Source organism: Xenopus laevis, chromosome 3S, assembly GCF_017654675.1.
Source record: "Xenopus laevis strain J_2021 chromosome 3S, Xenopus_laevis_v10.1, whole genome shotgun sequence".
NCBI classification, from domain to species: domain Eukaryota; kingdom Metazoa; phylum Chordata; class Amphibia; order Anura; family Pipidae; genus Xenopus; species Xenopus laevis.
In genome coordinates this window covers 67,417,745-67,430,995 of record NC_054376.1, presented here as the reverse complement: position 1 = coordinate 67,430,995, position 13,251 = coordinate 67,417,745, and the positions used below count along the sequence as shown (strand labels likewise).

The following is a 13,251-nucleotide window of genomic DNA, read 5'->3' as shown; positions in this document are numbered from 1 at the left end:
AGTAAATATATCTGCCTTACAAATAGTGTTTTCTTTTGAAATACTTTTTCAGAAACAAATGAGCTATGCTGTAAGTTTCAAATTGACAGCAGAAGGGATTGGTTTTGCCAGAGGAAAATTATTAGGTTGAGTTGACAACTAGCAATTTCCCTGGTCTGACAAATTGATTCCAACATGAGATGCTGACTTTGAATTCCCAGCATGACTAAAATCTTTTAAGCAAAAGAAAAAAACATTTTCAGCTGGCCATACACACACACACTGATAAAACAGCTGCAACTGAGCTGCAGTATGTGCATGGTGACCCAACAATCCCAATCGCTGTCTCTGCACTATGGATAGGTTTGTCAATTAGGCAGGTTTAAAAATGTAATCTGGCAATATCTGTACTATATCTGCCAGTGTATGGTGCATTGGCAGATGAGGAAGTAAAGAGGAGCTGCAGCTGCATGGGCATTTCCAGACAGCAGTTTTGGAAATTCTTAATAAGGCTGTCAGATTAAGGGTAATTGGTCATGTTTTGCTTTGAGGGACAGTAACTCTAATCCAGAGTGCTAAAACCTTGCTATAACACAAGATATGGCTTCTGTTGGCTTCTGCACAACAGAAATAGAAACAGTCACATGGGTACAATGAAGGATTCCATCATGAAGTTCTGGTGAAGCTCTGTTGGAGTTTTTGCTCATCATCCTTTTAAGTTCCTCCACTACAACTGCCCTAAAATGGCTTCTGACTATGCTACAATGGAAGATCCAAAATACCTTTAGTATTTATAAAATAAAACAAAGCATTGCAGTGTTTCTGACTGTGAGATCTATGGCAATAATTCTACATTTAATAATCTAAGAAGCTTCATATTTGTGAGACTGTTGACTACAATAAGCATGAAAGGCCTTATATAAAACAGCTTAACAATCTTAAACTTTGTATAAAGGGGTTTTTTCATGATTTTTATGTTGTAGTTTTTATTTCAAAATCACTCTGTTTACACTGGAAATAATTCACTCTACCATATAAAATGTATTCCTGGACCAACAAGTTGTAATATTGGTGTGTAGGCAGCCATCTTAGTTCATTTTGCCTGGTCATGTGTTTTCAGAAAGAGCCAGCACTTCATGATGGAGATCCTTTCAGGCAGGCTATTGTTACTTCTACTTGTTACTATTGAGTGCTGTTCTTATATCTACCATTAGTTTATCTTGTGTCAGGGAACTTTTATCTGGTTACCTTCCCATTGTTCTGTTGTTAGGCTGCAGATGGGAGGGGGTGATGTGAGGGGTGACGTCACTCCACCTTGCATTGCAGCAGTAAAGAGTGTCTGACGTTTATCAAAGCACAACTCACATGACTGGGGCACCTGGGAAACTGACAATATGTCTAGCCTCATGTCAAATTTCAAAATGAAATATAAAAAAATCTGTTTGCTCTTTGAAAAAATGATTTCAGTGCAGTGTTTTCCCATGTCAGTATCCATTTAAGACTGTGCAATGCAAAGAGAGTTTGCATTTGGTCAACTCTTTTCATAATGGTTTCTGAATGAGATAAATGATATTTCATGAGTTACTAAAGGGCGAAGTGGCAAACACCAGCGTTACCGCCCGCAGGGACATTGCTGATTTACAAACAGGTGCAGGCACCAATTCGCTAGCGAAAGAGATTGGCGCTAACACTCATTCCCACTCTATCGCCAGGTGACAATTCATTCTGGCGAATGGACGTTACTCCGCAAATTGACTAAAATGCGGATTTTACGAAATGTTACCTCTTTCACCAGACTTGCCTTCACCAGCTCAGACCAGGCGAAGTGCACTTGAGTGCATAGATCTTCCTCAATTTTCTGTTACTTCATATTCTTTAGTGGAAAAGGCATCAAAGTTCAGGAAACGTTGGCGTCTTTCCCTTTTTTCAGAGTGATAGCCTGTACAAGTCCTTAAAATTTTTTTTGGGTAACCAGTTTCCCCCATACATTTTCTAACATATGGAACATTAACTATACAGTGGTCTCATGTGTAGGGCATTATAGAAACTCTATTGTCTTTATTAAGGTTCCCTGGATATTGTGTAATTAACAATGTAAATGTAATGTATTTGCTGCAACATATAACATAAAGATGTCCATTCAACTTTAAATTTCCCTCCGTATGCAATGAGTATGAGCGCAAGACCTCTAGCCTGTAAGGAACGCTAGTGCATCTTTGCTTTGAATTGCTCGCATTGGTGAAGTAATGCTATAGAAAAGTCGCCAACGTTCAGTGCCCACAACGAAACATTTTGCAGACTTTTCACTGGTTACTGAATCTGCCCAGTTTTCATTGTGGGATGAATCCAGGAACTCAGAGAAAAGCAGCATAAACGCAGGGATAACACAAACTCAAAGCACATACATAACAAACAGTACCCCTGTGCCACAATACAGTAATGCTGCTCATTGTGCTACTGTGCTTCCTACAAGTGTTCCACTGTTTATTCTAATGAACAAGTAGGCTATTACAACCACACTGGAAACATCAGAACTTACAGGTATCCAGACAGACAACCTTGATGTTAATGAGTTTTTAAAAAAATAATTTAAATTGGTTTTCAAGTAGTGGGGGGTGGGGGCAGAAAGGGATATTTTAGGGCCCATCCATAAAAAAATAACAGTTTATCTCATAGTAAAGCAAATTTCTGGCAAGAAGGCTCTAGAATTTGTTACGACTCCCTCAAAACCACCAAGTAGGCAGCAATGGGGGAAAACAAGGATGTGGACATGTATGATGTCATAGATCTTCAAAAGTGTTGAATTTGGGGACATTGTCAAGTCATATGTAGAAAGTCTGCCACCTCAGCCTGACATCTATGGCAGTTGCTGTTGCATGCCACATGCAATAAACCTGATGCAGGAACTTGTACTATATCACAATACAGCATTTAATAATATTTATATAGTATTATTCATCTTAAAGGAAACAAAACCACAAGTAGCTGAATTCATCGTGAAGTCCACTATTATGTCACGATATGCTTTCACGGCTGTCTCTTGCACTATGGTGAATCGAGCAGCTGAGGCCAAGGAAGGCATTTTCCAGATGTTGATTCCAGCAGCAGCATTTGTCTCCAACTTCACCATGTAAGTATTTGTGGTTATCCACCTGACTAACCCTGGCCACTCAGGAGTATTTTCTGTGTTTGAGTCAGTTTGGTGATTTATTGTATAATTCAGCCACATGTATCACTGGCCAAATAGGCAACTAATTTATAAGGCTTGAATCAGTGGGCCAGTTTGAAAAAATATAACTGCAAATCTAACTAACATGCCTAATATCACTGCTTGGCTTGTTAATTCATTGTTTAATTATAGGATTTCTCTTAATCGTTCTCATTTGTGAAATTAAATGTTCACCTTTAAATACACTAGTTTTTAAAGAATGTTTTTTAAATAAAATCAAATAATTTTGTACCCAAGATAATAATACTGTGCTGGGCTTTTGGGTTTGATGCCAAGGCACAAATTGTTTGTGGATTACTCTCTCCTCTTCTCGAGAAATATAGACTAATATGTGTGTGTGTGTGTCTGCTTTTTGTGCAGTAGGTACAGGTATGGGAACCTGGGGTTTTCCAGATAACAGATCATTTCTATAATTTGGATCTAGATACCTTAAGTCTCCTAGAAAATAATGTAAATATTAAATAATCCCAAAAGGCTGTTTTTGCTTCCAATAAGGATTAATTTATCTTAGTTTGGCCAAGTGAATGTACTGTTTAATTATTACAGAGAGAAAAGAAATTTGATTATTTCATTATAATGTCTATGGAAGACTGCCATTCCGTAATTTGGAGCTTTCTGTGTAAGGGTTTTCCAAATACCTGTATACGTGTACAGTAAGGTATTACAAAACAAGATTGAACATGGGCAGGAAATACATAATCATCACCTGTTAACCATTAAGCAATGTATTAACTGGCAACTAACCTCTAATTGTGTTAGTGGGAAGTTTGCAATATAAATTTACAAATCAGTTACTTGACTAGCAAAATTCATCAAAGCATATGTAATATTTAAACACTACTTTGAATTAATGTTCTGTTTTGGTCTCTAAAAACAGTCAAACCTTGCTATATAAAAGAAAAAATGTTTTCCCCTTATGTACTGCAGGATTGTTGGAGGAAGGACATATCATAGTGAAGTCACTTGGAGGAAACAAATGGCTAATGAGGACAATGAATTTAGGAATAATAACATCCTTGGAAATGGAGAAAATGGGTAAGCAAGGATATGAGGTTTTAAATACAGACAGTACAGGCTAAGTAAGGTAACACCTTTAGTAGAGTCCAAGACAAGGATTCTCTTGTGGGTTTTTTTGTTGAAAGGTAACTATGGCGGTTATGCCTCTTTTAGGTTGGTGAACTTAAGATGCACCTTAGGAACGTTAGACTGCATATCAGCAGCTGAGAGTAGGAGCAGGGGCTAACTCCTGCAATATTGCTGTTGATATCATAGAGAATCTCGGTGCAATAGAGAATAAACGTCACATGTATAAATTATGATATGTGTTGACAGCCTGCAACACTGACCTGTGTCCAGTATGAAGTTGAAGTAGATCATTAGCAATGTTAGTGAGGAAATGCTCAAAGCATTATTTTGTCTTTGCTTTTAAGAAATTACACCACACCACAGTTCTTATGCAATAGTGAGGTGTTTGGATTTGCAATGTGAAATTAAGTTGTTTATTTAAAAAAAAATAAACGTATTATCTTGGTATGCTATAGAGAGAATGGCATGGAAATCTTCAAAGCCTCTGCAAGCATTCCTGGACGGAACAAGGCTGTTTTTTTATTGATGTATGAGGAACTCCTACAGCGGCGCCTTGGAAAGTATGAGCATGCCATCAGCATCAGGCCACAGCAGCTACTGGGACGCCTTTCCGTAGAGGTGAACATATTCGAGAACTCCGGAATTACTGCTTTAGAGGTCCCTCCTCTCCGCAACAAGCAGAGAACTAAAAACACTGGTAAGTACATGGTTGGTTGCAATAAGCAAAATATACAAAAATCAATATACAATATACAGCACGAGAAATGTAAATACTTTTCAGCTAGGTTTCTCGCTGGCTCCAAGTTACAAAATGTTTCTGTGGGTTTGACATCCCAGGTAAATGAAAGTCTTACACTGACAGTAATAATAAGTAGCCCTCGTCTGTAAAAGCAAACAAAACTGAATGTATCCTCTCAGTCTTTGATTATAGAGTTAAATGTAATGCTTAATTAAAGCACTGATGATTGATGCAGCGGTGGTGAAAGCAAGAGCTATTGGTGGAATGTTCCCCTATTCCTTATGCTGGGATAATAACAGAATGGATATGCTTGTGAAAGCAAACTAAATGTGTTACAGCTCCTATCTACATTTTCAGGTAGAAATAACTGCAGTACATTTGGTAAACCTAAATGTTAGTGGAAACATTCAATTGAATAAATATGATTTTCCCAAAGGTTCTACTTACTCTCTAACATATACATTACCTCCTTGGCCTTTACCTGACTTTTCTTTTTAAGTCCCTAATATGTGTTTTGGTACTTATAGGGGTCATTTACTGGGGGAAGAAGTGCAAAATCACTAATGGATGCAGCATTGTACCCTTTAATGCTCATTTAGCAAACACTTCCCCACTATGGCTTCAGTCTGTACCTCAACTAAAATTAGTGACAGTGCCCTGGTGTGGCCTGGGATATAGGACAGGTAAAGGGTGAGGGGGTACACCCCTCCTGAATACAGTGCTCTGGAGCACATGCTGTGCTTTATTCAAAGGGGTAACCTGCGTAAATTCTACATTGAAGGAAGGCAGTATGCTAAATGCAAAAAAGGGTCAGATTCCTTGTTTTTTCCACTTTGCCACCTGCCTGTCATAAAATAAGTGATCCCTAAGTATTTGAACCTGCAGTAAAGGTCACTCAATATCTACTGTATGCCCAACTATTAGGATTGAAGGGAAATACATTTTAAACTCAATTAATTCAGGTAGAGAGAAAAAACAGTCACTGGAGAAAGAGTTTTGTTGGAATAAGACTCCTCCCTGCACTTGTTTTGTTTTAATCCCACAAAAAATCATTACCAAGGTAATCCAAGGTGATTGATTTATTATAGATCTTACACAAAAAAACACATAAGTTGATGGTTTTGATTGAACCAGCACAACAGCAAATGTTTTGTACTAAGTTTCCATAATAATGCCTATAATGCATCTCCCAATAAGAAACATATCACTTTTGGATTAAAAAAAACCAAAAGAATGAAGAAAACAAATCCCGTTTATGCATTAAAGTATCTCTGCAAGTTAGCACCATAGGATATCTACAGTATATTATAAACAAAAGGGGCATAAAAATGCCAGTTTTTATCTTGTACTCAGATCTAAATTGGCTGAATTTAAATTACTATTTAAATTTTACATTTTAGTCAGGTCTGGCAGTTGAAAACAGGTCCAATACAAGAATGTCAGCTGATCTGCTTTCTGGATACCAGTACTATCATAGAATTTCAGCACTACTGCCATTATGAAACAACAAATCATACCAAATATTGTACTGTGTATTGAGGCCCTAAGGGATTGCTACATTACATACCCTTTTACACTTCCAAATGCTTGTCTAAATAATGTTTTCATGGCACAGTAAATCTTAGTGGTGCTATGAATTTAAAAATTCTTCAAAATGGGAGGAGGTGCCAACCTTTTTAATAAGAAACCCCTGCCATAAGGTGGTAGTGGAGGCCACCATGAGACATATAATTTTTGTTATTATATTTTAATTTCTTGCATCCTATTTATTTACTTTTAATGTTCCATTGCTGTTTCAAGAGGGTTTGGGGTTTCACTGCACTGAGAATAGAATTGTTGTGCAAAGTCCTTTAACACTTGTGGCAGTAAATATGCGCAGAGACAAAACTTAAAGGACCAGTAATGTAAAAAGTGCAAATATTTCACTTGATTCCATTTTGATATTGCAGTGGAAAAACCCACACATCGCACAATATTGCAGCTATAGGCTACATTAGGGAGCATTCCCCACGCAGTCTGTAATCTATAGGTGTTTTTTTGTTCAAAATACATTTCTTGGAAGCCTGCAGTGGCAACAGTTTTGTTTTCAATCATACTCACATATTTCTGTTATAAGACTGTTATTCAAAATGATCCAATACTTCCATGAGGACTTGGCAGCAAATCTGCAGAGGACACCTGTATAAATTAATAAAGAAGTAGGTTGTGGTTGAATGTTTCCCCCCGAGCATTGTTTGCTCCATAACAAAAGATGCTTGGCAACTCTCACAGTGGCCCTCCTTTACTAAGCTAGATTCAGATTTGCTTTATTACAGTAACCTACTGCAACCAATCAGCAATATGGTTTGATCAGTGGGCGGATTGTATTGATTTTTATGTGGAAGCAGTAGTCCATGCAGTTAGGGCAGCTAATGACCGTGACATGTACTTATGTGGATATTAATCAGAACAGCTGTTCAAGGAAATGGGAACCACTGACACAAGTTAAAGGAAAACTAAACCCTAAAAATGAATGTGGCTAAAAATGTCATATTTTATATAATGAATTTATTGCACCAGCCTAAAGTTTCAGCTTGTCAATAGCAGCAATCATCCAGGACTTCAAACTTGTCACAGGGAGTCACCAACTTGGAAAGTGTCTGTGACACTCACATGCTCAGTGGGCTCTGAGCAGCTGTTGAGAAGCTAAGCTTAGGGGTCGACGCAAATTATCACGCAAATTGGTCTGTAATATAAGCTGATGCTACAGGGCTGATTATTAAATTCTGATACTAGTTGCACTGGTTTCTGTGCTGCCATGTAGTTATTATCTTTAATAATTGTGACATTTATATTATATAAATTCAGTATATTGTGCGTTGATCCCTAAACTCAGTAAGTGACAGCAGCACAGAGCATGTGTAGTGAATCAGCAGAAAAGAAGATGGGGAGCTACTGGGGCATCTTTGGAGACACAGATCTTCTTTAGTTCTCCTTTAAATGTCTTAATGGCAACAATCCAATATATTCTAACTCCGGCAATCTTGAGAGACCATATTTAAAATACTCCCTGCTTACACCGTAGTTAGAAATTTACAGTCAACTGATATTAAAGGGCATGTAAAGTCTAAAATAGAATAAGGCTAGAAATGCTGTATTATGTATACTAAATATAAACATGAACTTACTGCACTACAAGCCTAATCAAACACATAATTTATGCTTTCAAAGTTGGCTACAGGGGGTCACCATCTTGTAACTTTGTTAAACATCTTTGCAAGACTAAGACTGTGCACATGCTCAGTGTGGTCTGGGCTGCTTAGGGGTCGTCGTACACAAAGCTGCTTGAGTTCTGCATGACTGCGAAGTAAGGCGGGGCTCCCCCTGCTGTTCATAAGTATGATTGTTTCCCTGCTCAGCAGTTAGGGACCGTCTGACAATTCCTATCCACAACAGTAAATGAAGGAAGAATTTCACTGCATACAGTCAGGTTTCTTATAGAAACAGTACACATTTTTTAATTAAATTATATTGGAGATAGGTTTCTTTTTCATTAAAGAAAGTAAAAATGGGATTTTATTTTTTTGCCTTTACATGCCCTTTAATGTAGAATTGCTCAGAGTGCGATCTACATTAACTGTAACCTCTATTTTTTTTAAATATTAGTAGTTTTTACACTGGCAACATAGTGAATTCGAAGCAAAAGTGTCATCTGCCATAAGGCTTTCCTCTTCTTTTTTCCCCCAAAATGCATCAGTAAATAGTGCTGCTCTTAAGGATCTTCATACCTTAAAGCTGGCCATAGACTCAAAGATCCGCTCGTTTGGCGACATCGCCAAACGAGCGGATCTTTCCCCTATATGCCACTAACGACATGGCTATATCGGGGGTAATTCGAATGTTCGGCCATATGGCCGAACGATCGTATTACGATGCGCCAAGGGTCGGTTAAAAATCAAACCTTCCCGATCGATATCGTGGCAAGATATCGATCGGGAAGACCCGTCGGAAGCCCCCATACACGCGCAGATACGCTGTCAAACTGGTCCAAACGACCGATATCGGCCCGTGTATGGCCACCTTAAGTCTACTAGAAAATTATGTAAACATTAAATAAACCCAATAGGCTGGTGTTGCTTCCAATAAGGATTCATTATATCTTAGTTGGGATCAAGTACAAGGTACTGTTTTATCATTGCAGAGAAAAGGAAATCATTTTTAAAAATTTGGATTATTTAATTAGAATGGAGTCTATGGGAGACAGCCTTTCCATAATTCTGAGCTTTCTGGATAATGGGTTTCTGGATAACAGATCCCATACCTGTACTAGGCTAAGGGGTTGGCAAACAAAATGATTGAAATAGTATCAGAACCCCTTTAAGCCATACTTTATGAAGGTCTTAGCTAAGTCATATCAACAATATTAAACAAAATTCCAATAGACATTTTTGATTTCAGAAATGCCACAGAGGTAAATAGCGTATCATTAGTTCATCTAGTTAAATGTTGGTTGACTGGGTCAGTAGATGGGATTCTCTACTTCATTCCACCAGCGAAGCCAATTTATGGAATTTTTCAGTAATAGCAGTCATTTTCATAATATCTTCTTTCCTCTCTCCCTAATAAACAATTAGTTAATTGAAGATTGTTTACCCCTGTGTTCTCTGTATTGGAAAAAGAATAAAAGACCTCATATATTTAATGACTGTAACAATAACAGAATTGTTGGGCTGCTCAAACATGATAACAAACACTGCTGGAGCTCTTTAAATTGGATCCAGTACAAGGTATCAGATGCTGCAGATAATACAGTTGGGCAAGCGCCCTGCTTTGTACTAGGTTATATGTCTGCTGTCTGTACCTATCAAAGGGAAATATATTTTTAATGATGCAATGTGGTATACTCTACTGGCCGCATTGCTTTGCTATCCTGCACCTTACAGTGGAAAGCAAATAGGAAACAGGAAACTCAGCCTGCCATTGGATTCCATGCACAGGACAAACACAGCTGCATTGTTTGCTGCCATAGTTACAATTTCCTGTACTCATTCACAGGATCTAGAGCAGTGATCCCCAACCAGTGGCTCGTGAGCAACATGTTGCTCACCAACCTCTTGGATGTTACTCCCAGTGGCCTCAAAGCAGGTGCTTATTTTTGAATTCCTGGCTTAGAGGAAAGATTTGGGTGTATAAAATCTAGGTGTATTGTCAAACAGAACCTCATTTAGGCTGCCAGTCCACACAGGGGCTACCAAATAGCCAATCAAAGCCCTTATTTGGCTCCCTAGGAACTTTTTGCATACTTGTGTTCCTCTCCAACTTTTATTTACATTTTAATGTGGCTCCCAGGTGAAAAAAAAGGTTGGGGATCCCTGCAGTAGAACATCATTCTATTACATACTGAACCAGGACAAGGTATTACATTTTAACTTAATGGGCTTTGCATAGTTTCACAAGGTATTTTGTTTAGGTTGGTGCTTATATTCATTTGATTATAGATGAAAAATGAAGGTGCATAGGGTGAAAATACAAATATGGTGCAATTGCTGTGTACATTTTATAAAATGTACAAAATAAATGACTGAATACTGGCAATTAGCAAACTTTCAACCAGTACAGTTACACAGTAATTTGTGGATTCACCAAATGCAAAGTTTTTGGCAAATCTGCACTAGAATTTTGCTATGCAGTCTGTTTTGGTGGGAGAAAAAATTGTTTTTTTGCATTGGTAAAAAAACCACAGACCTTAATTTTATCTGGAAAGAAGCGAACATGGTAGAGAAATGTTTATGGTATTGCAGACATTAAAATGTCTTAACCCCACCTTCCCATTGAACCAGCAGCGTAACTATAGAGGAAGCAGACTCCATGGTCGCGGGGGGGGGGCCCAGACCACATGGCCTGCTTCCTCTACAGTTACGTGGAACCCCCCCCCCTCCCCAGCCACTCTCTTACCTTAGGCCAGGGAAGGAGGATGCAGGTGGCTCCAGCTCTGTGCGGGGAGGAGGTGTGGAGTGGGCATGAGGCAGGTAGTGGGCGGAACCAGGGAAGAGAGTGGGTTGGGTGGTGCAGGCGGGCATGTGGGTGAATTGCAGTGCACAGGACCCTACGAAAAAAACATTTTGCAGATGGGCCTGGCACACTGTAGTTACGCCACTGCATTGAACTAGTGCATTTTGGTGATATTTTGTGATTTCACAACATTTTTAAGCAAAATGCTGCAAGTTCGCTCATCATTACTGAAGACATACTTTCACTTCCTAGAGAAATGATACAGATCTTGTCCCTTTGATCCCCTGCCTCCTTTGCAGATTCACAGATACATTTGTGGCAATAACAACTCCAGATAGGTTGTTTTCTATATTCACAGTATGAGATTTTGAAGAGGAAAAAATAACACCTAATATGCTGCCTGTAACAACTGAATATAAAACTGAATATAAAAGAGTCCATACAAAAATGTTTGCAGCTGTCCTCACTTACTATGTATGTATGGCAGCATTTTATCCATGTCCAGTAATGACAACTATTGTAATCTTTAGCAGGTTTAGCCAGCTATTTGTTCTGTTTGCTGATAGACAACATGTTTTGCATAAAGTCACATTCATTTGTTAAAGTGAATAAACATTGTAACATTCTTATAATTAGTAACAACTGCAACATGATCCAATCTGCCTGAGATGCTTCTATGGAAACCTATACTGAATATGAATACAACCCCCCATGTTCTCTTACCTGAGATATTTCATGTATTCAGGACTGGATACCAGACACTCAAGGTGTCCATCATAGACCATGCTGAGCCTGTTAAGCAACCTTAAAAAAAACAAAAACATAATAAGTCAATTGCTAATTATAATAAAATTCAATATGCATTTTAAAGCAAACACAATCTTCATGTGTACAGGCCCACCTAATCTTAGACAAAAAGAGCTAGGGTATAATATCTATTTAATTCATGGGAGAAATCGTATCAAATGTACAAATCCATATCATTTGCAATCTCTGCAATCTCAAAAGCCTATTATTATTGTAATTATTTGTGAGAGGGATTAAATGTTTGCCAATTGTGGATTTGTGTTTGTAAATGCAATCTTTGTTTTTTTTTTGAGCCCAGGTGTTTTGCCTGTGGCCAATTCAAAGACTCAAAGATAATCCATTTAAAAGCAGTTTGATATAAAACCCAAAAGCTGCATGCTATTTAGTAGTTAATGTTAATTTGTGTAATAGAGTACCAGAAAGTTGTCAGGACAAATCAGTTTCCAAATTCATAAGATTATAAAGAATTTACTAGTGGGGCTCATTAATAAACACTTTTGCACCTGGGCAGTAACCCATAGCAACCAATCAAATGCTTGCTTTCATTGTTCAACCCGCAGATGGCTTAAAAAAGCTAATCACTGATTGTTTGCTTTTCTGTCACTTGGCTCACATGAAACACATGTTATCTTTATTTCTGTGATAACCAAAGTATTATCTCCCTTGGAAGAGACAGAAAATGATTATATTTATTATTATACTATGATACATTTTTAGGATCAATTACCTATGTCTGACTTGATCTCTTTCTCTCCTCAACAGATACGATCTCTCCTCCTCCCTCCACAGCCATCAACCAGACGAACAATTTTGCAAGGATTACATTTAATCCCAATGTTATTCAGCAAGCAAAACTTTCACAGAATGGCATTTTGGGAGATTTAGTGATTAGATATGATGTACAAAGAGAACTCAGCGTGGGGGACCTGCAGGTAACACCACAGAAAACTATTAAAATATTTATAACAGCAGGAATCCAATGGGATTTACATGGGATTTACACAACTTTCCAACCCTATAGATGCCTCCACAGTCCATTACACAGCAGAAGTGTTTTCTTGTGTAAATTCATTTTGCAGCCCTAGCCCAGGGAAATGGCCTTTTTTGTGCATTTTAAAATCTAGATTTCACAGTCTGTACCCTTCAGAATGTTGCTGAACTAGAACCTTTGAATGTTGGTGGGATATTGGAAGCTTTAGTTGTTGGAAGTTGTAGTTCTAGAGGACAACAGGCTGCCCATGCCAAGTTTAAAACCAATTAAACATTTGCAGACCTTAATACAAAAGCAGGTAATAGCATGAGATCAGAGTAGATTTGCTAATCTAAAAAAGCAGAACATAGCATTTAAAACACATTTTAAGTTTTGTAGCTTTCAATTTCCCACCAGCTTTAGGTTGCATTAGCTTCAGTTTCCGACCAG

At 38.0% G+C, this 13,251-nt stretch overlaps 1 protein-coding gene across 1 annotated transcript in view; it reads left to right on the top strand.

Moving 5' to 3' along the window:
* The window catches only part of itih5.S (inter-alpha-trypsin inhibitor heavy chain family member 5 S homeolog), a 37,804-nt gene that overhangs the window by 5,834 nt on the left and 18,719 nt on the right, over window positions 1-13,251 (top strand). Inside the window, exons 3-6 of the mRNA XM_018255716.2 lie at window positions 2,946-3,109; window positions 4,136-4,243; window positions 4,750-4,991; window positions 12,594-12,763. Of these exons, the coding sequence (XP_018111205.1) occupies window positions 2,946-3,109; window positions 4,136-4,243; window positions 4,750-4,991; window positions 12,594-12,763 (684 nt within the window). The remainder of the gene's footprint in view (window positions 1-2,945; window positions 3,110-4,135; window positions 4,244-4,749; window positions 4,992-12,593; window positions 12,764-13,251) is intronic.